The sequence below is a fragment of the Rutidosis leptorrhynchoides genome, chromosome 6, assembly GCF_046630445.1.
Source record: "Rutidosis leptorrhynchoides isolate AG116_Rl617_1_P2 chromosome 6, CSIRO_AGI_Rlap_v1, whole genome shotgun sequence".
Classification (NCBI taxonomy): domain Eukaryota; kingdom Viridiplantae; phylum Streptophyta; class Magnoliopsida; order Asterales; family Asteraceae; genus Rutidosis; species Rutidosis leptorrhynchoides.
Window position 1 is genome coordinate 142523173 of NC_092338.1, and position 25024 is coordinate 142548196.

At 31.0% G+C, this 25024-nt stretch overlaps 1 protein-coding gene across 2 annotated transcripts; it reads left to right on the forward strand.

Moving 5' to 3' along the window:
- The first annotated feature begins 8061 nt into the window (after window positions 1-8061).
- LOC139852891 (uric acid degradation bifunctional protein TTL-like) lies at window positions 8062-12366 on the forward strand. Of its 2 annotated transcripts, none has more exons than XM_071842232.1 (6): window positions 8062-8240; window positions 8325-8413; window positions 9344-9401; window positions 9586-9687; window positions 10864-11020; window positions 11547-12366. In XM_071842232.1, exons 1-6 carry the CDS (start codon window positions 8100-8102, stop codon window positions 12005-12007), a joined length of 1008 nt encoding a protein of 335 aa, XP_071698333.1. In that variant the 5' UTR covers window positions 8062-8099; the 3' UTR covers window positions 12008-12366. The 2 variants fall into 2 exon arrangements, with proteins under 2 accessions (XP_071698333.1, XP_071698334.1); XM_071842233.1 differs by having other exon boundaries at window positions 11550-12366.
- Window positions 12367-25024: the final 12658 nt, after the last annotated feature.

A 25024-nucleotide genomic window follows, 5' to 3' on the forward strand; every position in this document is an offset into this window, starting at 1 on the left:
TTTTAGAGATTATATATTCTTGTTCTAACGGTAAATTAAATGAGTTTAATATCATATTGACTCATTAAATCCATGATTACATCTAAGGAAAATATATATGTAAGTATATTTTCATAAAGATTGTAATTAAAAATTCTTTTGTACAAACTATTAATGGTAAAAATATTTTAACGGGTAGGTAATACCCTAGAAATATTTAGATTTTACATTAATAAGTTAAACTGTACATTCTTCGAATCTGATTCAACAGTCCTTTACTATCCTACTTAGATCTAAAAAGATACGAATCTGTTCACCGCAGAATAACCATTTTCATTCAATTTCATATTTGAATTTTGACCTATCAGAATCCAACAAGTGGCATAATGAAGAAAACATTGGACAAAATAAAATTTGTTAGAAACAAACAAATTAACTATGAGAAATTCTGTTAAGAATCCACGCTAACAAAATCCTAGCTAACTGTTCCTAGCTAACTGATTACATTTTATTTATCGCAGTTTTTTTATCGCAATTTATTTATCGCAATTTTATTTATCGTCATTTAATTTCTGTATTTATTTTACGTACTTTAAATATCGGGACACGTATACAAGGTTTTGACATATCATAGACACTCTATATGCAGTAATGATCGAGTTCTCTATACAGGGTTGAGGTTGATTCTATAATAATATATATACTTTGAGTTGTGATCGAGTCTGAGATATGTACACGGGTCACGATATGTATTAATTAATTCGAATATTATATATTAAACTTTATATGAATTATTAGACTATCAACTGTGGACTATCGACTGTGGACTAATAAGATTGGACAATTAAAATAAATTAAAATATTGATTATAATATATGAAACTAAACAATTCTTCAAGTTTGCCACTTGATTTCATCTTAAACCTCATTTGTATCTTGACGATTACAATCTGCGATTCAAACCTTTCATAATTCTTGAAAACACTTCAATCGATAGGATGAACCAACCGCACTTCATCTACGAAAGAAAAGATTGATGCATATAGTATTGCACATAAAAATACTCGGAACCTGAGTAAACGTTTAACACGTATCTGTACTAATTCCTTTAGTGTAAATATTACCCAAAATAACTTGGTAATTCCTTTCAAAGTAGCAAATATTGTCAAAGCTCCGGCAAGTCAACTTCGATTTTTCGTTCGAAACAACCTTATTATCACCTTGATTTATATGTATGCTCTTTATTGTCACCGGGGAACCTTTTATATTCCACCATATTACCAGCAGATGTACCAGCAACCTCATCGCTCCTTGGTTTAAATCCCTCCGGCAAATCACTATATTTATCTATTGAAGTCTCATCATGTACTCATCCGCATCTTGTAACAAGAATTGCCATACCAATTACCAGGAATTAGTAAGCAGTATTTTGAAATCTCGCAGCATGTCTACATCAACAGTTATATGTAAACATATAACATTTATCTCTTGGAATCATGATCTTCAATTCTAAAATTTTGAACAGCACCCAGTCTACAAATCAATACCACAAATTCTGAAAAAGCTGAATACAGCAGCAAAAACTGTACACGACCTTAACCGTCGAAAGTTTGATAAGAAAGAATGGAGTATTGGAAACACTCAATAGAAAATTTAGTACCAAAAAGCGGATTATGCGAAACTATGAAGGACGTCGTGGATAAATCACAAAGAATAAGTTTGACTTCAAAGAATCCAAATGATTCAATGCCTGCTGAAGTCTTTAGCGAATATATTGCTCCTTACTCCAAACCCTTGCGGACAATAGTCTCCATCATCCTCTGATCTTAGATATTCAAAGGTATTATCGTATCTTTCATTATAAATATCCTCCATATTTCTGAAGATATTTTTATAACTATTCTTATCTGAAATCATTAATCTCTTCGTGCTATCAGTGTTACATCATATAGAAACTGATAGTTTCTATATTCTGTAAACTTTCGAGCTTAAAATATGAATGTTATTGAAGTAATTTTGGGAACTGATGCATGAGTTAGTATAATATAATGACACTTGATCAACGTGATTATATTACAGTAAGTCATGCTGAGTTTCTAATGAAACGTGATGATTCACAGTTCATAACGTCATCATGTGCCATGTTACATAACTCTTTCATTCTGCTTAACTTCTGAACATATCAAGAAAGTATACTCTTGATAATTCTATTCACAGTGATTCTGGTAATTTGACAAATCAAATCGCGCGATCACGTTCTTTCTTGCTTAGAACATGGAGTTCATTCGAAACTCCATATTTACGAATTCTGGACCATTACTCGCTTTACTAGAGGTCGAGAAGAGAATAAAAAGGCAAAGAGCTCCGAAATATAAGGGAGAATATAAAGCCCAATGACAACACATAAATTACAAACCGTGGATATCAATGTTTATCGCAACATAAAAACACGGTATAATTAAGAATAGTATCATCCCAAGGTAATAGTAGAAGTAAACAGATTCTTCTGGTGGAAGATTAAAAAGAAGGATGACAGAAATGATAATTAGAAAAATATCAAGGATTAGAACTGGATTAAGCATTCTCAAAATCTTTTGGATGTATGAACTAAGAAAGAAAGTAAAGGAATGGTGAGAATAATGGAACGGAATAGCTTAATTTATAATGGAAATACCAGACAGAGTAATCGAGGCAGATCACCGTATTTATTTATAGAGATCTTCATTTCCTTTTTCGCCGAAGAATCAAATCTTTTAAATTTCGAAGACTTTCTTTTAAATCCCTTGAATTCCAGAATTCAACCAAGGCAACGTCAAAAGTTAAAACGAAACTCCATTTATTCATTTCACTCTTTTGTGATAGCTTCATTCGTGCTCTTCGAATAATCGAATTATTTTATCTGTATTGTTCAATAATGATAAACCTCTATTTATCAGCTCATATTCGTCAGGAAAACATATTTATTGTTAGCCATGACGACCTCACTCAAATTTCGGGACGAAATTTCTTTAACGGGTAGGTACTGTGATGACCCGGAAATTTCCGACCAAATTTAAACTTAACCTTTATAAGATTCTGACACGATAAGCAAAGTCTATTAAATCAAGTCTCAAAAGTTTTGAACTATTTCATGAAATCATATAACCTTTGACTGTTTCCGACGATTCACGAACAACTAATTTGTAAATAGATATATATAATTTTATTTGAAATATTATTTAAAATAATATATGATTTAATTGTTGGAAATAAATATATAAAATAATATAAGTACATTTAATATTATTAATTTAAATTATAATATATAGATATGCATATAATTAAATACATATATATATATATATATATATATATATGTATATATATATGTATATATATAAACATATATGTAAATTATAAAAAGAAATATTATATATTGTTATAATCAATGTTGAAGAATAATAATAATACGTAATTATTATTATTTAAAGAATATATATAAATAAAGTATATAGAATATATATTTTGTGATTTCGAAAATATTTAATAAACGACGGTAACGCTCAATTGTCATATTGATTGTTAATAAACGAGTTAAAAAGAAACTTAAGTGATTTTAAAATAAACGGTAACACAAAAATGGGTTATATCAGTTGTAGGCTTATTAAAAGTATATTTAGGATCTAATTAATTAATTTTATCACTTTTTATATTTTACCCTTAAATGAGAGGGACAGTTGATGTAATTTTTATTTAATAATTAATGATCGAATTTTATACTATAATGACCAAAATAAATAAATATAATAACTGTAAAAATTTGGGATTTTTTTTTCGAAGACTTTTACCCGCCACTGATTTCAAATAGTGCACGATAATAGTCCGTAAAAACTGTCGGTAGAATTAAATTCTTAATACACGATTTGTAAAATGAATTAATATTATAATGAAGATGACTGTGCCTGATTGAAATTTAGATAATACTGTTTTTGTTTGATTTGCCAATATCTATCCATTTTCCTTTACCAGACAAAAACCAAATTCATGTGAGTTGTAAAGTGAGGTGATTATTAAGATTATCATTGTACTAGTTTCATTTTAATATTCAAATTTTATATCACATATTTACATGTATATGTATACTGCATATAGAATATATATAAACCACTCTCATCAAATTGAACACCATATTGCGAGCCAAGATCCACCCATCTCCAAACTATATATATACATACATACAACCGCTCTCTCTCTTGTCTCTCTGCTCGGAGAACATTTAAAAATAAACACCGTTACTCATAGTCACCACCACATTTCAAAAACCAAAATTAAATCACTTGCTTACTTTTGTTCCCTGTACGTTCTTATGTTGCACCAACCAAATTATCGGCTATCATGGTCTTTTGTCTAAATCATGAACAACCGTTACCACCTTCATGGCCTTCCACCACCTCCGTTAAACTACACCCTTGTCGCCACCCTCTTATACAATTGAGCTCATCAAACATCACCACCAACCTCGACTGTTTAAACACAACCGGAACTCATCACCACCATACGGACCATCACCATCATGTTTGATGATTGAGAACCAACACACCTCAACCCATCTAACTCGTCACCTAAATGCGTACTGTTTCTTGGTTAAATTGTTTTGTTGTAACCCTCAAACAAACCGTGAGCCAACCATCAAAACCCATCTCGATATATTGTTGTTGTTTCTGTGGGAGTAAAACGCGAAAAAGATAATGAGGGCGAGATTATTGTAAGTAATGAAAAGAACCGTTTATACTCACAATTTAAGTTGACAACTTGGGTATAAATAATATATTATACACAGTTTTGTTTTAATCAAACAAGTGGAGCAAAAAGGAGTTCCATGGCCGACCCATTTTATCAATGTGATTAAAATACTAATGCATGCGTGATATTTTAAATCAAGTGGGGCAGTGTATACAAGGATAGTCGACACTTTAGGCAAGTGGATCCAGCGATTTTTTTTTAAAAACTTATGTCGGCAACAAATATCATGAAAACATTGAAACCTCATTTACTTTATTCACATGACCCTTCATGTATTTGTTGACAACCGAATTTTTTTTCTTTATACTTCGAAGTGGGCAACAGGCCGCAGGCCTTCATCTTAGGAGATGGGCCAAGTAATTGGTTTCATGGTGGATCAAGATTTGTGTTGAATAAACCGTGTTTTTCTTTTTATATTGGGCCGTGAGAGTTTATGAATACTTGGGCCATGTTTGTTTAGGTGTTGATCCGTAACAATGAAGGAAGATGAGGGTTACGGGATGAAGTGATGATAATAAATGAAAATGGCGATAAATATGATGATGATATGATAATACATGAAATGTAAAGATGATAATGATAAGGTTTAGATGATGATGATAAGGTTATGTATGATGATGATGAGGAGATGTTACGAATGAAATTGATAATAATACGTGTGAAGATGATGTTATGTATTATAGGTGATGGAAATGAATGATGATGAGATGATGATTAGATTAAGATGGAAGTTGTAATGATAATGAGTTAGTGAATCATGATTATAAATATGATCATGATGATGTTGATATAAAGATCATGATGGTGATAGATGATCATATGAGGACGATATGTATGATATGACGATTATGATGATCGATGACGAAGACGATTATGTTAATGATGTCGATATTGATACATGAATCCATGATGTTTAGGATGGTATAAACCTATTTATTATTATTAATTTTATTTATCATTTTATTAATATTATTATTATTATTATTATTATTATTATTATTATTATTATTATTATTATTATTATTATTATTATTATTATTATTATTATTATTATTATTATTATTATTATTATTATTTACATTATCTTTGTATTATTATAAAAATCATTATTTTAACAAATCAAAAATTATTTGTATAAAAATATATCTGGTACACATATAATAACTATATATAGAAATTACATACTATTTTGTTTTTAAAATAAAATGTTATTATTTATTATTATACAATATTACTTAAATTACATATAAGAAATAAATATATTTTAATCAGATATATAAATATTATTATTAATATCATATAAAAAAATAATAATAAATACTTATAGGTATAATATATATATATATATATATATATATATATATATATATATATATATATATATATATATATATATATATATACACACATAACATTTGAAATGATAAATACATTAATATATGTAATATGATATATAATTAATATAGAAAATGGTTTGATTACTATTACATGCTCATTATATGTCTTAACATATATAAATGATATAGGTTCGTGAATCCGAGGCCAACCCTGCATTGTTCAATATGGTCATGTGTATTTTTACTACAAAATACATTATTGTGAGTTTCATTTGCCTTTTTACCCTTTATATTTTTGGGACTGAGAATACATGCGCTTCTTTTATAAATGCTTTACGAAATAGACACAAGTAATCGAAATTACATTCTATGGTTGAATTATGGAAATTGAATATGCCCTTTTTATTAAGTCTGGTAATCTAAGAATTATGGAACAGACACCCTAATTGACGCGAACTCTAAAGATAGATCTATCGGGCCCAACAAGCCCCATCCAAAGTACCGGATGCTTTAGTACTTCGAAATTTATATCATGTCCGAAGGAGGATCCAGGAATGATGGGGATATTCTTATATGCATATTGTGAATGTCGGTTACCAGGTGTTCAATCCATATGAATGATTATTTTTGTCTCTATGCATGGGACGTATATTTATGAGAAATAGAAATCTTGTGGTCTATTAATATGATGAAAATGAATATTTATGATAAACTAATGAACTCACCAACCTTTTGGTTGACACTTTAAAGCATGTTTATTCTCAGGTACGAAAGAAATCTTCCGCTGTGCATTTGCTCATTTTAGAGATATTACTTGGAGTCATTCATGATATATTTCAAAAGACGTTGCATTCGAGTCGTCGAGTTCATCAAGATTATTATTATTAAGTCAATTATAGTTGGATATAGTATGAAATGGTATGCATGCCGTCAACTTTCGATGAAATGGAAGTTTGTCTTTTAAAAACGAATGCAATGTTTGTAAAATGTATCATATAGAGGTCAAGTACCTCGCGATGTAATCAACTATTGTGAATCGTTTGTAATCGATGTGGACTTCATCCGGATGGATTAGGACGGGTCGCTTCAGCTTGTCCCAAGTTATTTTAAAAATTAGGCCTCGAAGACCTTCAACTTAGACGTTTTCGTTGATTTGAATTTTTAACATACTTCGACCGCTCATAACTTGCTATAGAACATTCTAATTGTGATCCGTTAAATTTATCACCAATTTTGTGAGTGTTTCACTGTGGGTAGAGAAATGACTTGTTTTTATTCTCGGATAGGGGGAAAGATTATCTACATCTCACCTTCCACATACACCACTCATGTGGTATTGAATTTTGTTGTTGTTGTTGACTAAACTACATGAAACCCCTCAATCAATTTTAATAAACGTCACATTTTGCACATCGAGCCTTTTCTACGTTAACTCGTAAATCACAATATCAGGTCTAATATTAAAATTAATTTTGTCACTTCGGGAGCTTACCAACTGATAGATCTCGAAAAAAATACACATTTTCAAAAATGAAAACGGTGACTAAATCGGAGCTACGAGTTAAAAAATACGATCATTCAAAGTTCTGGCTCAACAAGCACCATGCACCATGCGTGGTGCGTATTTTCGAAGAAAAATGGTTGTCTAGGTGAATATCTCGGTATTCATCATGCACCAAGCATGATACGTGATATGTGGTCATGATATATTTTTGCAATTACGAATTTTTGAAAACATATAACATATTATTACACACTTTCGAAAATGAAGACATTTTGAGAAATTTTCCGTAGGAATAAGCTTTAAACTCAAGACCATTAAGATAACTAACATCAGTGTCTGGGCCATAACAAAACCCAAGACTGTTCCAAGCCCATTCTGTAGATCTTTCAACGCCACTAGTTTTGTCTATATATATAGTAAAACTATCAGTGTGAGTGACTAATTTTTTTTTCCGAAGAATCATCATCTTAATTGTACAGTAAATCAGTCAATAAATCAATGTCTTCAACAAAATTTGGGAAAAATGAGTTCATTGCATGTTGTGGTAGCACTAAATTTGCGGAACAAATGGTAGCTAATGGACCTTTTCTTAACTACAACGAAGCTGTTGCTGCAGCCAATGACATATGGTTCAATAAGGTCTCCTATATTTATTTACTTTAATTAAATTAATATGATCAAGATTCTTTAAAGTTTTGATTTTGATGGGTTTAATCATTTCAGGTTGATATAAGTGGTTGGCTTGAAGCATTTGCTGCTCATCCCCAAATTGGTCAAAACCCTTCTGCAACTGCTCATAAAACAAGTGCAAAGTTAGCATCTTTATTGTTAATTTATATAATTCTTGCTTGATTGAAAAATTTCAAGGTTCATAGTTTTGTTGTAATTGGGTTAAAGTAATCTGAAATCTTGGTTCTTGGATCTGGAAAAATATTTGATTTGGTGTTTTGAGGTAAAAGGGGTAAGTTTAGAGATAGAAACTGATCTGAAATTTCAGAGGATTTTTGCAGATTTTTAGTATATTTTTTTTATCTACTGTAATCTTTATAACTAAATTGTAGAAAGAGCTTATATTGGGATTAAAGATTATAGAGTGCTTATGATTTGTTATGTTTTTTTGAATTCAATCGCGGTTTGAAGTATTTCAAACATAAGATATCTGCTTGTGGCTACTTGCACATATTGGGGAGTAAACTAGTAATGTGTGTATCCTATAACTTATAAGCAATTGGGTAGATGCTCGTTTCATCAAACGCAGTAATTACTTTAAATTATGCAATCTTAAATTCCGTTTGAATTTTCATCCTTTTCTTGTAAAGAACTGCTAAAGGGCTATTCAGTTTTACCGTAGGATAATGAAATATGAAATATTGCAAAATGTAAACCATGAATATAAGAGGATTCTTAAATGCAATACAATGAATTATATGTTATGTTTAATTATTATTATTATCATTATAATTTCTTTTTTGAGGCAGGGGAGGGTAGATAGCATGTTATCTAGAATAATCCGATGTTAGCATAATACAATTTAGTTGGGTCACAAAGTATTCGGGTACGATTAGGTGTGTTAAGCAGCTTGTAACATTTTTCTGCAGAGGAAAACACGAAAACGAAATTTATCGAACTTTAGTATTATTATACTATCATTATAGGCTATAAAAACACAAAAGCCCCTGTCTTGTTCGATCATTGCATTGTTGTTAGATAGGTGCCTAAATCATGTTTTGTTATGTTTGTAGTTGGAGTAAAGGGGAGCAGTCCACTGCTCTAGCCACTGCAACCGATTCTACCCTACAGGTATTATATATATATATATATATATATATATATATATATATATATATATATATATATATATATATATATATATATATATATATATATATATTGACCTTTGTTTATATTCAAGGTTGTTGCAAATAAAAATAAGGTACGTCGCTTTGGATTGTTGTAGATATATAAACTGGATTTTTTTTGGCAGGAATTATATGAGTGGAATTCTCGATATATGCAAAAGTTTGGATTTGTTTTACTTATATGTGCATCTGGAAGGACTACTCCTGAAATACTATCCGAGTTGAAGGTATTGATTACATATGTACCAGTTTTATGTACTAAAAGCATGTTTAATAACTTGCTTCTGGTAGTAATATGAGTGAGTCTGCTGTTGATAATTGATCTAACTGAATGATTTGGCGTTAAATGGTTCATATTCTGAATAATTCAAAGGTTCTGAATAAAATTGGTTCTCAATGAAAATATAATAACCTGAAATATAATAACCTGTTTGATAATCATTTTCAGTGAACAATATGAATGATTAGTATTACCTTATTAACCTTTAATTTTTTATTTTTTATTCTTTTTTGAACGGCGATTTTTGCATCAGCAGATCATTTATTTCAACGACCCTCATCATTTGCACGAAACACACACGTTCGGGCGGAAACCTGAACCCGATCGACGGTACCCAGGAACACATCCATACGGGCAGTGTCCGGGTAGAGGTCCGCAAATGGATCCTGTAAAACCTCTCAGCCAGGCTTATTTTAATGAGACACCTTCTCTCACGAAGAGATTTAAATTGGTTTCCAACCCAGGCGTCCCACGTAATGTGGGGGTGAACTTGAGAATTAATTGTGTGTGAAAAGATTCGAACCCGCATCTCCCCTACGGGAAGAATGCGTCAATCCACTACATCACAACCACAAGTTCTATCTTATTAACCTTTTGCATGAATAGAAAGGCAATATAGTTGTTTAATAAGTGTTCTTGATACAATTTATATAGGATAGGATATTACATAAAATTTAGGTACTTAATGGTAAGAGTAGTTCAGCTATAAATAGTTTAACACTGAATTTTGAACAATTCAGCACCATATGTCATTCAGATGTCAGAAAAAAGCGCGCTGAATGCCGAATGGTAATCAAACGCACCCTGAATGAATGGTGGTAGTAGTAATTTTCTTTTAATCATGTTTATGAATCTATTTTTGTAGTGAATATATTTTCTTTTTGTTTTAGTTTTTATGGAATTGTGAATTTAACATTACAGGCAATTGTGTTATCTACAGAACGTTTTATATGTAATTGTGTTTTTATGGGCTACGTAGTCTACAGAACGTTTTATATGTCGTTGTGTATGAATATTGGTGAAATATTTTTGTTTGTCCTTCCTCATATGCAATATGTTAATAACTAATTTATGTATCGATAAGCTTCTCTCATATATATTATGTTATGTTTTACTATTGTAGCGACGTTTCTCAAACAGGCCAATTGTTGAGTTTGAGAATGCAGCCCAAGAACAAATGAAAATAACTGAATTGCGTCTTCAAAAGCTTTTCTCAAACAAAGAATTTACTGCTTCAACTCAAGTCCAGTCCACTGCAAGTGATGTCACCAAAGCAGAGGGTAATGTTTTTTTTTTCACAAATTCATTTTCCAACCAATAAAGTTGGCAAATTGGGCGGGTCGGGCAGGTTGCATTTAGAGTTGACTTAAAACACCTTTATTGCAAAAAATTTATAAAATTGCTGTTTGCTATAACTATTAAATTAAGGATTCTTGACTTATAACAATAATAAGTAATTAGGCAAATTGGGCGGGTTGGGCAGCTTACGTTGAGTTTGATTGACTTAAAACCCCTTTTTTGCAGTTTTTTTTCTAAAATTGTTATTGTTATACTTAATAAATTAAGGTTTATTTAACGACAACCTTCAGGGCTGTCGTGGAGGTGCATAAATTACTTGTAAAGAGTGTTTAAGTGGAGACTTAAAAGAGGCAGTTTTGAATTGTACAAGCATTTTATGCATCTTAACAACAGAAATTAAAAGAATCTGTTGTGTCGACCCGACCCATTTCAGTCCCACATATAAAATACATACTTTGGCTAATTTGTTAATCCCTTTTCAATGACGTAATTATTTTTATAATATAGAAGGTAGGGTGACTATTTTGGGATCGCATTTGACTGCTCCATTAACAACATCCGATACAAAATCGGCTCCGAAAACTACACGGACCCGCCCACCTATCACAACTCATGTACTAGATGTAGCTCGAGGGTGTCCTGCTTCTGGGATTGAAGTCATGTTAGAAATGTACAGTGGTGCCAACCTGGCAGGACCGGTGTTTGGTAACGTGGATAACGACAAGTGGATTTTACATGGTTCATCAACTACCGATAAAGATGGAAGAAGTGGTCAACTGATGAAAATGGTCAATGATTTGAGCCCCGGTGTGTACAGAATAAGTTTCAACACCGGAAAATATAATCCGCATGGTTTCTTTCCGTTTGTATCGATTGTTTTTGAGATCAAAGAATCACAAAAGAACGAACATTTTCATGTTCCTTTGTTGCTTTCACCTTTTTCATTTTCGACGTACAGGGGCAGCTAGATATGGATTGCGTATATCTTCCATAATAAATGTGCAAGACTCAACGAAGATTAAACCCTAGTTTCTTAATTCGTTGTGTAAACTCAATCAGAATGTGGTCTCGCCTTCTTGAGAGTTAATTGTGTTAATAACAGGTTTAGGGCATGTTCATGCTACACTAAACTGTGTTATTAAACTTTTTTTTATCATTCTAAATATAAAAAGTAGGGTGATGATCTGTATATGTTTCTGTTTATTTTAATAAAAAGCTTGCTTATAAAAAAACATATATAAGTAAGGTGATGATCTGTACATCACCATAAATGTCGGTACACCACTAATAATATGCATTATAATATAATGTTATACTGGACGGATAATGTAATATTGTACTTATGCATATACATCATATGTATTTTATTTTAGACCCTTTTTTTTTTTTTTATGGCATGTTAAAAACAACTCTATTGTTAATTAGAACTTATATTTCATTTACAAAATGCAAGGTCAACCTTAAATAACTCCTATGTTTTATGTGTTCCAATGCTTTGTCATTAACCACAATAAAGGACATTTTTATTTAGGTAACATTCAATTGTATACATACATTTAAATGTTTACATGGTTAAATTTACTTTTCATAGCTTCAAAAACCCACATCTAAATTCCAAGATTGACTTTTACAAATCATAAAAGTCAAGAATATGCAGGCAATTAGAGAAAAAACAAGCGATATTCGGGGGATTCGCAAGCTAAAGTCCGACGACATACATGAACAGCAACAGGTCTGAACCATTCAATCTGAACCATTCAATCGTAATAAAAACGCAGAGATGGACAACATTTCGAGGACCGGGACGAAAGTCCCTATGGCTAGTTTTAGCCATTCTGTGCCTGGTTAAATCTTGCACGAATGATATAGGACGATTAAAGAAAATGACATTTTGGAACAGACATAAAATTTAGAGTCAACATTTAATTTAAACATAATCATTTTTGCATATATTTCTTATCAGGTTTAGCAGTTGTTGACAGCACCTCAAAATCTGCCAGTAGCAGCATATAATATTGTCCCTTTTTGTTAAATGTTAAATACAATACAAGAAACAAAAGTGTCGTTATGAACCGAATTTCTCTTGCAGGCCGAGTTGGAAAGAGCACAAGAGGTAGCTGACGAGGCAAGGCTAATACGACATGCTGAAGCCGCAATGGGTCTGCGTACAGAAGAATATATACAACAACGGGCTAAGCTTACAGGTGACCACATGAACACAACTGGCTATGGCGGCAGTGGTTTAAACAATCGTCATGTTTCTGATCATGGTTCCCCACATTATTTGGGTAGCACGTACGCAACATCGCCAAGTCATGATAGTCGAAAAATGGCCATACATCACAAATATTTGTAGGTTGTAAGATTAGTTATTGATTTTCTGGTTAGAGTTTCGATCAAGGAGTGGTACATGACCAATCTGGTAAATGGGTTTAACATTGATTAAATAGGTCATTTGGTACAGTCTGATGTTATTTAAAAATTCACAGCAATCAATTTGGTATTCCTTGTTATTATAGATTTAAGTATTAGAATTAAGGAAAATGTTAAAAAAAAAATTATTGGTACCAAATGGGTATTAAAAACAAAATAGATGAGCAAATAAAGCAAGATTGTTTGGTCAAGGTTTCAGGCTAGAAGAAGAGTTGAATTGTGATGAAACGTATGTCCCTATAGCAAGAATGAACCTATAAATTTTTAATATATATATTTTTTTACTTTTCTTATATACAAGATTTTCAAAGTGATTCGAATAAATGTAAAGTGAGCATATTCTTAAATGACAAGTTGCAAAGAATTTTGTTTGCCTAAATAATATTAAATTTCATTAACTTTGTAAATTGTAGTATCACCACGTTCAAATTTTTGGTTTTACAAATTCAGTGCCAGACATGCAAACTAACGTTCGGAAAGCCGGTATGTCAAACCCATTTGTGAACGCCGCTTAGTCATGGTCCATTATTGTACGGTAGCTACCAACTTTATTACCAACATTATTGCATGTTTGACTAACGATCGCATGATATGGATGTCACGTGACAAACCGGCCTTTGCAAGGTTGGTTTGTCAATCATCTTTATAGGCTTATAGCCGACAGCTGAGTGTATGTGTGTGTGTTCTTAAGAGAGTGTCCAAATGTTGTTTATAAAGATGGTTGACAAACCAACCTTGCAAAAGCCGGTTTGCCACGTAGCATCCATGTAGCCGTTAGTCAAACATGCAATAATATTTATAATAAAATTCGTAGTTGCAATAATGGACCAAGACAAACCAGTGTTGGGAACATGGGTTTCACAAAGCTGCCTTCCGAACGTTGGTTTGCATGTCTGATGCTAAACAAGTGCTCTGATTCTGCTGATGTACGATCCTAGTTGGCGACAGAGAACAAGACAGCAGCAAAAAAGTGAGAACAAGTGGCAAACTTGTGACAACCCGGGAATTTCTGACCAAATTTAAACTTAATCTTTATATGTTTCCGACACGATAAGCAAAGTCTGTAATGTTGGGTCTCAAAAATTTTGGAACGATGTTCATATATTCAATTGACCTTCGACTGCTCTCGACGATTCACGAACCACTATTTGTAAATAGATACATATATATATTTAAAATATATGAATTTAAAATATAAATTGAAATAATATATGACGTAACTGTTAGAATTAATAATGTAAAATGAAATAATATATAATAACTATTATTTAAAAAAAATAATTATGTATGTAAATAATTTATAATGAATATATATATAGTTTTGAATTTATTTTGTAAGCAACAATAACGCTCAATTGTCTTTCGATCGATAATAAGTAAGTTAAAATCAAACTTATGTAATTTTAAAATAAACGGTGATTGGAAAATGAGTTCTACAAATTTTAGACTTACTAAAAATGTATTTATGAACTATTTGTTAAGTTTTAACATTTTTTTATATTTCACTCATAAATGAGAGGGACAGTTGATGTAATTTTTATTTAATAAATTAATGATCGAATTTTATACCATAATGATCAAAATAAATAAATATAGTTAATTTAAAAATATGGAATTTTTCTGAACACTTTTATCCGCCACTGACTTACAACGGACTACGATATAATATCCGTATCGATAAGAAAGACCCAAGATTTGAGGCTGCTATATATGATTCACACATTCTTTATTTTCAATTATTATTATATGATTATTATTAAAGTTAGAATCTATACCACTTGTCCATTTTAATTGCGTCAGTGAATTGTAAATGAATGTATTATTAGTACTGTGTTTATGATTGAGATTAAAATATGTCAAATGTCGGTACAATAATTAAATCATTTGGCTGTTAGACTGCTTCTCTGCATTATCCTTCCACTTTATGACTATAACAAGTAATATTATATTAATATAATTATTATTATTATTAATATTATAATTATAATTAATATTTACTACATAATATATCTACATATCTATATATACATAGAGGGATTTAGATGAAGAAGGAGATCAACCGAGAATTCTTTGGCAACCCACATTGCCCACCACTGTGACCACCTTCCTGCACAATACCACCACCCTAAACCACCTCTACACCACTCACCACCACCGGAACAACCAATAACCACCACCCACCATTTTTTTTTCTTTCTTTTCTCCTAATTCGTTTTTCTATTTCAGCAAGTCACCATCACCAATGTCTATTGCTTCTTTACATTTGTTTTATGTTTCAACAACCACCGCCACCTTTACCATCATTTAAATCCGACTATTGTTGAAGTTCACTGCTACGGTTTTGATGATCTATTACCTTCGGTTTTCCACTGCTATTACGTTCATGTTGCAATGGCTACTACTGTTAAAGTGCTGTTACTTCTGCAGTCGAATAACAAAGAATAAAATGGTGATGATAAATTGAAGAAGACGATGAACAGTACTTAGTCACAAGGTCATGCTTTTTGCGTAGGTTTAGTTTCTATCTCTGTTTTTCGTTTGAAACCACCATTAAATCACCAACCTAGCTGTTGCGTTTCTATTACAAGAATGATGAACGTGACTGTGATGATTGAAATGATGATGAGGATGACTGTGATGATTCTATGATGATACATGTATAACGAATAGTGTTGATGATGATTGGTGATGGTATACGATGGGGAGGATGATGATTAGATTAAAATGGTGTATGTTGATGATAATGATTCGATGTAGGATGATAATGAAACTATGTTGATAATGGTGTTAAACAATCACGAAGTTTTGATGATGATGAGATATAGATTAGAATAATGGATTCGTGATATATGTGATGGTAAACGGATTATATATTTTTATTTATGTTACAAACAAGAAAGAAAAGAATGGATCAATAGTTAAGAGTGGTTGCGGGTGAGCGGGAGGTCACGGGTTCGAGCCCGGTCCAGGGCAATTCTTTTTAAATAAAGCTTTTAAGGGTATACACAATTCCTTTTATTTTTATTTTTATTATTATTATTATTATTATTATTATTATTATTATTATTATTATTATTATTATTATTATTATTATTATTATTATTATTATTATTATTATTATTGTTACTTTTATTATTATTGTTATTACTAATATTATTATCAAAATAAGTATTATTATTAAGTAATATGATTATCATTATTAATAAGATTTTTATTACTATTATTATAAGTATCAGTATTAACAAAATCATTATTAGTATTATTATTAATAAAGTTATTATTATTAGTAAATCATTATTATTAACAAAACTATCCTTTTAAAACAAATGAATATTTTGTGGATAAAATATACTTACTACATATATATTATAATTATATGAATATTTTACATAACTATATATATATATATATATATATATATATATATATATATATATATATATATATATATATATATATATATATATATATATATATATATATATATATCAAACTTATTAATTTATATAAATAATTACATATAACAAACTAATGATTTTAAATATAACACTAAACAACAATTATATATATATATATATATATATATATATATATATATATATATATATATATATATATATATATATATATATATATATATATATGTATGTATGGATATATTAATATAACTATATAAATATTAATTATTGTGATTATATCCACAAATTAAATATATATATAATATATAAATTAAAATATAATAAATAAATTTGTTCAGTTACGATTATATGTTTTAATATATATATATATATATATATATATATATATATATATATATATATATATATATATATATATATATATATACAAATGGTATAGGTTCGTGAATCCGAGAACAACCCTACACTTGTTCAATGTCGTCATATGTATTTTTACTACAAAATACAGTATGGTGAGTTTCATTTGCTCTCTTTTTAAATGCTTGATAATGCTAAAAACGAACATATATTTCATAGCATTATTCCTCAAGAAAGACAAGCTTTTAGTTGCAATTGTTCTATTTACAAGTGATATTCGTTTAAATAATAAAAGGTGAAGACAAAAGACAGATTCGACGAATTGAAGACGCAAACGACCAAAAAGCTCAAAAGTACAAAAGACAATCAAAGAGGTTCCAATTATTGATAAGAAACGTCTCGAAATTACAAGAGTACAAGATTCAAAACGCAAAGTACAAGATATTAAATTGTACGCAAGGACGTTCGAAAATCCGGAACCGGGACCAGAGTCAACTCTCAACGCTCGACGCAACAGACTAAAAATTACAAGTCAACTATGCACATAAATATAATATAATATTTAAATAATTCTTATAATTATTTATATATTATAATAAATAATAAAAACCGTCGGCAAGAAAGACTCCAAAGGGACTGAGCTGTAATTTCATTCTCCGCGACTCGCGGAGTTTGAAGGCAAAATTGGCCGCGAGTCGCGGAGCCCCCAGTTTTGAAACTCCCTATAAAGCAAACCGAAATCTGATCATTTTCATCATCTTTTTTCTCCTCATTCATACGATATATTTATATTTATAATTTATATTTTAATTTTAATTTTAATTATAATTCTAATAATAAGGGTATGTTAGCGAATATTGTAAGGGTGTAAGTCGAAATTCTGTCCGTATAACGCTACGCTATTTTTAATCATTGTAAGTTATGTTCAACCTTTTTACATTAATGTCTCGTAGCTAAGTTATTATTATGCTTATTTAAAATGAAGTAATCATGATGTTGGGCTAATTACTAAAATTGAGTAATTGGGCTTTGTACCATAATTGGGGTTTGGACAAAAGAACGACACTTGTGGAAATTAGACTATGGGCTATTAATGGGCTTTATATTTGTTTAACTAAATGATAGTTTGTTAATGTTAATATAAAGATTTACAATTGGGCGTCCCTATAAATTACCATATACACTCAATCGGATACGATGGGCGGGGTATTTATATGTACGAATAATCGTTCATTTAACCGGACACGGGAATGGATTAATAACCACTAGAATAATTAAAACAGGGGTGAAATTATGTACAAGGACACTTGGTATAATTGATAACAAAATATTAAAACCTTGGGTTACACTCAGTCGACATCCTGGTGTAATTATTAAACAAAGTATTAAAATCTTGTTGCAGTTTAAATCCCCAATTAGTTGGAATATTTAACTTCGGGTATAAGGATAATTTGACGAGGACACTCGCACTTTATATTTATGACTGATGGACTGTTATGGACAAAAACCAGACGGACATATTAAATAATCCAGGACAAAGGACAATTAACCCACGGGCATAAAACTAAAATCAACACGTCAAACATCATGATTACGAAAGTTTAAATAAGCATAATTCTTTTATTTCATATTTAATTTCCTTTATTTTATATTTAATTGCACTTCTAATTATCGCATTTTTATTTATTGTTATTGTATTTAATTGCACTTTTAATTATCGTACTTTTTAATTATCGCAAGTTTATTTTATCGCACTTTTATTATTCGCAATTTCATTATCATTATTTACTTTATGCTTTAATTTAAGTCTTGTATTTATTTATTTTTTTACATTTGGTTTTAACTGCGACTAAAGTTTTAAAATCGACAAACCGGTCATTAAACGGTAAAAATCCCCCTTTATAATAATAATATTACTTATATATATATATATTTGTATTTTTATAAAAGTAAACTAATATAGCGTTAAGCTTTGTTTAAAAAGATTCCCTGTGGAACGAACCGGACTTACTAAAAACTACACTACTGTGCGATTAGATACACTGCCTATAAGTGTTGTAGCAAGGTTTAAGTATATCCATTCTATAAATAAATAAATATCTTGTGTAAAATTGTATCGTATTTAATAGTATTTCCTTGTAAAATTTAATAGTATTTTATACCACTCCGCTACCACATCAAGTATTTTTGGCGCCGCTGCCGGGGAAACTTTCTAAACGCCGGAAGCGCAACGCTAATATAAAAAAAAAAAAAACGTTTTAATTATTCTAAAATATAAAAAGAAAAACAAAAATATAAGTATTTTTAAGATTTTGTTAAATATTTAAGTTTTATAAGTTTCTTTATTTTTATTTTAGTTTATAAAAATATAAGTTTTATTTAAATATATCTTTTATTTATATAAAAACAGAAAACAGAAAAAAAATAAATAAAGAAATAAATAAATAAAGAAAAACGCGTCGAAGATTAAACCTGTCATCTGAATTTCTGAACCCCGCGAGTCGCGGGGTTTGAAGCTTTGAATACCGCAAGTCGCGGAGGGGACCTGACACACGAACAGGAAGCCCTAATCCTGCATTTATTACGGATTATTATTAATTATTATTATTATTAACCCTAATTATTATTATTATTATAATTAAGTTTATTTTTAATTTAAGTTTTATTTAATTAATATTTTAGTTAAATTAGTTTAATTAAATTGTAAAATTAGTAGTTTTATTAAATAAATAATATAAAAATAATATTTTTATAAAAATTGTACTTTTTACAACTTTTTGTATATTTTTATATTTTGTCCCTTTTTAATCGTTGTAGCGTAATATTTGTATTTTTCGCTCATATTTAATTTTAAACTTAGTTTTTACTATAGTTATTTTTACTCCTAGATTTTTAGGCTTTGCCGTAGAATTCCTTAAGTGCTTTTTCTTTAGACTAAGATTTAGGTGCTTTAGAATTTTGCGACGCCTTTTTAAGTTTTAGTTTCTTTTTAAGTTATTTCCATTTGGGATTTAGTTTTTCCTGTAAGCTTTAATATTTTTAGACGACTTTTACCTATGTATCAATTATCATTCCAATTAGTAATCTCAATTTGCGATTATAATTTTAAGTTAGTTGTAGTAATAAGGTTAGGTTAGTCAAGTATTTTTAAGTTTTATAAGTTTCTTTTATTTTTTCGTCACCTTTTATTTTTTCAACCATTTTTCTTTTTCAACCTTTTTCCGACGAACTCTTTTTCTTTCTTATTTCTCGCTATTCTAGTTTTTAGGACATAGATTTTTATTCTACTTCTTATCTAAATTTCTTAAAATTACGAAAATTTATTTTAAGTGGTTAAATTAATAGACATCAAAATTTTCTGGTTAGTAGTAATAGTTGAATTTGTACGTGGACCGGGTTATTGGAGCCAAACAGTCCTCAATTATATTGAGACCAAACGAATCCTGCCCCTCTGCTGCATCTTTTGGCTATTCGAAACGTGGGCAAAATCAGAAAAGTCTATTGATTGGATAACTTATTATAATTTTTCTTTCTTTTTTAAAACTAATAGGATATTCAGTGAATGCATCGAGCAAGACGTTCACCACCTTTTGTACGTTCACCACCTGTAACTAGATCAAGACATTTAGCAAATATAATCGCCGTTGATTTTTCTTTAGAATCGTCATCCAGTCGACCAAGTACTTCAGTTCAAATTTCCGATAATCCATTTTTTGAACCCGACCTCACAATTGAGAATCCGGAGAATATTCAGGAACGGTTCGTAGATCCTGAACCACTAAACTTTCCTCCGGAACCACCAATCATTCAAACAGAGATTGTTGAGGAACGAACCATTAAATCAGAATCATCTAGTGATTCCGATTCAACAAATTCAATTATGGAGAATCTGGAACCTTTAAGTATGGAAGACCGAATGAGAGCTAAACGCACTGGCCAAGGTCACGCAATTACTCATCCTGACATTAATGCGCCAGATTATGAAATCAAAGGACAAATTCTACACATGGTGACTAATCAATGCCAATTTAGTGGTGCGCCGAAGGAAGATCCAAATGAACATCTACGTACCTTTAATAGGATCTGCACACTATTTAAAATCCGAGAAGTGGAGGATGAACAGATATATCTCATGTTATTTCCCTGGACTTTAAAGGGAGAAGCCAAAGATTGGTTGGAATCGTTACCTGAAGGGGCGATCGATACATGGGACGTTTTAGTTGACAAATTTCTTAAACAATTCTTTCCTGCATCTAAAGCCGTAAGACTTCAAGCAGAAATTGTTACGTTTACACAGAAACCAAATGAAACTCTATATGAGGCGTGGACTAGATATGGAAAGTTATTAAGAGGATGTCCGCAACATGGTTTAGACACCTGTCAAATAGTACAAATATTCTACCAAGGATGCGACATCACTACAAGAAAAGACATAGATATAGCAGCTGGTGGTTCTATTATGAAGAAAACCGAAACTGATGCTTACAAAATTATTGATAATACTGCTTCCCACTCACATGAGTGGCACCAAGAAAAAGACATCGTTAGATCATCTAAAGCAGCTAGAGCCGATTCTAGCCATAACTTAGATTCCATTTCCGCAAAGATAGATGCTGTGGAGAGACGAATGGAAAAGATGACTAAAGATATTCACTCAATACGAATTAGTTGTGAGCAGTGTGGAGGACCACATTTGACAAAAGATTGTCTCAGTATTGAATTAACAATGGAACAAAGAGAGAATATTTCATACATAAACCAAAGGCCTAGAAATAATTATCAGAATAATTATCAACCGCCAAGACCGATTTACAATCAAAACCAGAATTATAACAGAAATATTCCATACAACAACCAACAAGGTCCTAGCAATCAACAAGTATCCAATAATACTTATAATCAGCAAAGACCTAATTTTCAAAACAAACCACCACAACAAACCGATGATAAAAAGCCGAATTTAGAAGATATGATGACAAAGCTAGTTGAAACTCAAACACAGTTTTTCACATCTCAGAAACAAACCAATGAACAAAATGCTCAAGCATTTAGAAATCAACAAGCTTCTATTCAAAATCTGGAACAAGAAGTGAGTAACCTAGCAAGGTTAATAGGTGAAAGAAAACCGGGAAGTCTACCTAGTGATACAAATGCTAACCCCCGGAATGAAACAGCTAAAGCTATTACCACAAGAAGTGGTACAACACTTAAACCACCGGAAATACCTGTAACTTCTGATGAAACTATTCCTACTCCACAAGAACCACAACCTAATCAAGATAAGGAAAAAGAACCGGTAGTTGAAAAGGTTAATGAAGATAACACAGTTAAGGCTAAACCTTATGTTAAACCATACCAACCACCACTTCCTTACCCGAGTAAAATGAAGAAAGAGAAACTTGAAGCCGAGCAATCCAAATTCTTGGATATGTTTAAACAGATAAATGTAAATCTTCCTTTCATTGATGTGATTTCAGGAATGCCTAGATATGCTAAATTCTTGAAAGATCTAATCTCAAATAGAAAGAAAATGGAAGAACTCTCGGCTGTTACTATGAATGCTAATTGTTCAGCAGTGCTGTTGAATAAGATACCAGAAAAATTATCTGATCCAGGGAGTTTCACAATTCCATGTTTTCTGGGTAGTCTTAGTTCAATAGAAGCATTGGCAGACTTAGGTGCTAGTATAAATCTAATGTCGTATTCACTATACACTAAACTAAACCTTGGAGAATTGAAACCAACCAGAATAAGCATACAACTAGCCGATAGATCAATAAAATATCCTAGAGGGATAATGGAGAACATGCTAGTTAAAGTTGGTACTTTAGTATTTCCAGTAGATTTTGTTGTTTTGGACATGGAAGAAGATTCTCAAGTTCCTCTCATATTAGGAAGACCATTCTTAAACACGGCTAAAGCAATGATAGACGTGTTCGGTAAGAAACTGACCCTAAGTATAGAGGATGAGAGTGTTACCTTTTCAGTTGATAGAGCAATGCAACAACCACAATCTGCAGATGATACATGTTATTATATTCAAACTATAGATGCACATGCAGAATTATTAGAAGCATTTCCAGAATTATAAGGAACAGGAGAATGTTCTTTAGGAGAAGGTAATGAACCAATTGATGAAGCTGAAATGTTAGCTACACTTATAGCTAATGGATATGAACCAACAACAGAAGAAATTCAAATGCTAAAAGAAGAAGACAGATATCGATATAAATCATCGATAGAAGAACCTCCGAAATTAGAGTTAAAGCCACTTCCAAACCATTTGGAATACGCTTATTTACATGGTGAATCTGAATTACCTGTAATAATATCGTCTTCTCTTACTGAAAATGAGAAATCACAACTCATTTCTGTGTTGAAAGCTCATAAACCCGCCATTGCATGGAAGATTCATGATATTAAAGGAATAAGTCCTTCGTATTGCACACATAAAATCCTTATGGAAGAAGGTCATAAAACATATGTGCAACGCCAACGAAGACTAAATCCTAATATGCAAGATGTAGTTAAGAAAGAGATTATTAAACTGCTAGATGCAGGATTGATATATCCAATTTCTGATAGTCCATGGGTAAGCCCAGTTCAATGCGTACCTAAGAAGGGTGGCATGACTGTCATTACAAATGAGAAAAATGAGCTTATTCCTACTAGAACTGTAACAGGATGGCGTGTGTGTATTGATTATAGAAAATTAAATGACGCCACCAGAAAAGATCACTTTCCCTTACCTTTCATTGATCAAATGTTGGAAAGATTAGCCGGAAATAGTTACTATTGTTTTCTAGATGGATTTTCCGGATATTTTCAAATTCCAATAGCACCCGAGGACCAAGAGAAAACCACATTCACGTGCCCTTATGGTACTTTTGCTTACAAACGCATGCCATTTGGACTTTGCAACGCCCCTGCAACCTTTCAAAGGTGTATGATGACGATTTTTCACGACATGATAGAAGAATGCATGGAAGTATTCATGGATGACTTTTCAGTCTTCGGTGATACATTTAAATCATGTCTAGTTAATCTGGAACGAATGCTAATTAGATGCGAACAATCAAATCTAGTACTTAATTGGGAGAAATGCCATTTCATGGTTAAAGAAGGCATCGTTCTTGGACATAAAATTTCAAAAGAAGGAATTGAAGTGGATAGAGCTAAAGTAGATGTAATTGCTAAACTTCCACATCCCACCAATGTTAGAGGAGTTAGGAGTTTTCTAGGGCATGCCGGTTTTTACCGACGTTTCATAAAAGATTTTTCTAAAATTGCCACTCCTATGAATAAACTCCTAGAAAAGGATGCTCCATTCATCTTTTCAGATGAGTGTATCAAATCTTTTAATATTCTTAAAGAGAAACTCACTAATGCACCGATCATGATAACACCAAATTGGAATCTACCATTTGAACTAATGTGCGATGCAAGTGATTTTGCAATGGGAGCCGTTTTAGGACAAAGGATTGAAAAATGATTTCAACCTATATATTATGCTAGTAAGACGTTACAAGGAGCACAAACAAACTATACAACTACTGAAAAAGAACTCCTTGCTATTGTCTTTGCTTTTGACAAATTTCGATCATATCTCGTTCTAGCAAAAACGGTGGTCTATACCGACTATTCTGCTCTTAGATACCTATTTTCAAAACAAGATGCTAAACCAAGATTAATCCGTTGGATCTTACTCTTACAAGAATTTGATATTGAAATCCGAGATAAAAGAGGAGCAGAAAATCTCGCCGCTGATCATCTTTC